We start from the raw sequence: 3,433 nt of genomic DNA on the forward strand, positions 1-3,433 counted from the left end.
AACTAAGCCAGTTCACACAAGTTTTGATACATCTCAGTATGTTTTTACACACTTTTGTGCCTCACTAGACTGTTTGAAAAGTCTGTGGGAAAAAAAGGAGGGGTTTGAAAAATAAAGGCCAGCCTAACCCCTCAACACATAATGCCGTACATGTACAGCATTACCTTAAAAGGGATGTATGGAGCAAGCGCTCAAGCTAAGCTTACTGCATAGGGGGTGAGGTGGTATAATACAGCAGGCATCCGCCACCCCTCTCACTTTGTCTAACCCCATAGATGCTGCGGTTGTTATTGACAGCACCATCTGAGGAGTTGAACAGAGGGTTGGGGGGGGGGGGCTTCTGTCCTCCAATCATAGCCCTCCTGGCAAAATTGTGGGGCTCTGATCGGTTGCCATAACAGCCTGGGGCCTTCTGAAGCTTTGCGGGCCCATTCCCTTTCAATGGGGCTGGAACAGATGCGAATCCGCAATTCAATCCCTGAAAAAAATAGAACATGTCCTATTTTTGTCTGCAATTGCAGACCAGAAAAGGCACTTTCTATTATAGTGTCTGTGATGTGTGGTCCGCAGATTGCGGATCGCACATTGCAGGTGTCCGTGTGAATGGACCCTTATACCTGAACTGCCGAGTTGCGACCATGGTGATCCATACCAATCACTAGAATATGGCTGTGGCATTGCGTCTCCGCTAATCCTTTTTTTCTAGGCAGTCATATGGACAGCCATTAACAATAATGACCGTCTATAAAACAACCTGGAAAAGCCAAGTGATGCCAACAGAAGGCAAGCACTAATGCCACTTTATTCTACCGATCAGTTGAGGGGTCACAGCTGTTGGACACTTGCTGCTGTCCATGGGCAGTGTCTGGTATCGCAATTCATATGAATAGAGCCGAGATGCACTACCAGACGCAGCCAATGGCCAGGAGTGGCGCCGTTTCTTGTAGAATATCTTTTTTAATCTCATACAACCCTTTTAACCCTTGACTAGCTGGATGGCTACAGAAAGCAGCCAAAGCATTCAGAGATCATATTGAGATTTGGGATTTAGTGAGGTACAGTAGTTCCTGAATTCATCAACAAACCCACGTCCATCATTCAGAAGAAGAAAAGGTCTGCAAACAAGTCAAATAAAAACACAAACTCCTAACTAATAAATTGCAAGGTTTACTTATGCACATGAAAACCAAATGTCATGAAGACCACCTACTGGGTGCATAAAGAGTTTAGACCCCTGTAACATGATATAGGCATGTGCTGTAATGTGTACTGCAGTTACTCTAGAACATTTCTAGGTGACAAGAAATTCCTGATTAAATTCAATTAGTCCAGAACGAGTTCCCAGCACAGCGAACTGCTGCCATATCGCTTCAGTTTGAACACCCATCAATGGTCCAGGGTGAATAGTTGGTGCAAGACCCAAGAAACCTCCCCAACATCCCAAAAGATAGTTCCATCACGTCACTATAAATACGTTTTATGTCATCTCATCAATAATGACACACATGGCTGCATCTTTATCTACCATCTCTTTACCAGAAGAGGATGCCTCTGGAGTAATGTCCTGCTGGTCTATACTAGGTTCCTGCATCTCCATAGGTTCAGTCTTAATGGTGACTCCACTGTCAGGCAAAGGCAGGTCATCCGGCAACGAGGACAAACAGTTTTGTATCATCTCCACCACCCTCTCCAGGTGCTTCTGAAACCTCTCAGCTGTCTCCAAGCGCTGTCTTTTCTGCACTTCCATCATCACTCGGAGGGTCTCGCGGGCTTGGTGAGGCCGATACTCATTAATAAGGTGATGCATGTGAACAAACAGCAGCTTAAGGTCTTCCAGCTTCTCCTCACGCTTTATACTACCAGGGCTTCTAATCAAAATATCTAGCAGATCTAGGAAGTTGACCAGGATGGACATATTGAGTTTTCTCAGCTCTTTTTTGTGGTCAAACTGCTGAGGATGGAGTCGTTCAATACCCTGACTCTCCAGGGGTCGGATTATCAGGTCATCACACTGAAACTGGTTCCCAAACATCATGTAGCTGTCCTTCACTGGAGGGGGTGGTTTAGGGACTAATCCTTTGCGAACATTGTCATCTGTATATTCTTTGATGTACTGCACAGGTGGAAGAGGCAAGGCGCTTACTTGCTGGGGCTCACCCATGGTGACGGTTAAGGGTCTGAAAAAGATAAGCCATTTACGGTAAATTAGAGAAGAACACACATAGGTTTTCTACTGAAGGGGCTGTATACTTCAAAAAGTTTTTTGTAGATGGGCTCAACCACAACCCGATCACAGAGTGACCCAAAGTGTTCAATTACTCTGCGAATAGGAATATCCATTATAATAATAATAATGATAATATATAACAAAGCATGTGCGATATGGGTGGAAGCCTAAGAGGATGGATCAAAATCTATGGTGTGAGACCTGGGCTGAAAGAGGCCAGCGATGTAATGGTGCAAAGGCACCTATGATGCAAAATGTAGGAACATATGGTGGAAGGGAGTAGTAGGTGTCACTAGATATTAGTGAAAAGGGCCAAGATCAAAGCAGACTAGAGGGAATGTAAGAAAACATGTCCCACATGAGTAGAATAGGTAGGTGAGAAGATGCTGCCTGGTGGGAAGTGGCTGCAGTAGATTGGGGGAGCACCACCAGGAAGGCCTTACCAGAGGAGAGTCAGGAGACCGTATGGAGGACCCCCGTGGGACAGCGTGAACGCGCTGCGGGGAGGTTGTGGTCCAGTGTAGGGGAGAAGACGCTGGCAGCGGCGACTAAGCGCAGTGCGCCTGTGCGGTGCGTGTAGTCACGCGAGATTTCGTGAGACTACGACTGCACGGTAAGATAGGTGGAGCGCGAGATCAAGCAAAATCTCGCTGAGGGCTGTGCGGGCATGTTGGATGTGGGAGGAGGGAAGAGAATCGGGTATAGAGTGAGAGGAAAGGGGAAGGTTGCGAGAATGAGTGCAGTGATAATGTGGACAGCGGGAGGTGTATAAGTGGCAGAAGAGTAGAAAGGTGGAAGAAAGAGAACTACGGAGGTTAACATGGCAGTAGATGCATGTTGTCATATGCGTGCAAAGAATGACGAGGAAAGGGGGAAGCAAGTGGAATAATGTGTAGTGGGAGGAGTGTAGAATATGTGTTTAAGGCTACATGCAGACGAACATTGTTTGTTTCCGTGTCCGTTCCGTTTTTTTTTGTCCGCATCAGTATGTCCCCGCAAAAAAAAATAGAACGTCCTATTCTTGTCTGTTTTAGTCATTGTTACAATGGATCAGTAAAAAAAAACGGATGGCATACAGCTATCATCCATTTTGCAGACCACAAAACACATACGGTTGTGTGCATGTAGCCTAAATAGCAGGGAAGAGAAGGAAAGAAAAGAAGAATGAAAAGAAAAAGAGGAGGGAAAAAAAAGATAAAGAAAAAA

General features: G+C 45.6%; 1 protein-coding gene across 1 annotated transcript; it reads right to left on the reverse strand.

Annotated features, from left to right (window-relative positions):
- Positions 1-1,147: 1,147 nt before the first annotated feature.
- On the reverse strand, positions 1,148-2,820 carry LOC122926520 (mediator of RNA polymerase II transcription subunit 7-B-like). Its single transcript, XM_044277910.1, has 2 exons — positions 2,671-2,820; positions 1,148-2,177 (listed from the first exon to the last, which is right to left on the reverse strand). The coding sequence occupies exon 2, from the start codon at positions 2,159-2,161 to the stop codon at positions 1,478-1,480; it is 684 nt and encodes a 227-aa protein (XP_044133845.1). The 5' UTR covers positions 2,162-2,177; positions 2,671-2,820; the 3' UTR covers positions 1,148-1,477.
- Between the last annotated feature and the right edge of the window lie 613 nt (positions 2,821-3,433).

The sequence above is a fragment of the Bufo gargarizans genome, chromosome 2, assembly GCF_014858855.1.
Source record: "Bufo gargarizans isolate SCDJY-AF-19 chromosome 2, ASM1485885v1, whole genome shotgun sequence".
Lineage (NCBI taxonomy): Eukaryota > Metazoa > Chordata > Amphibia > Anura > Bufonidae > Bufo > Bufo gargarizans.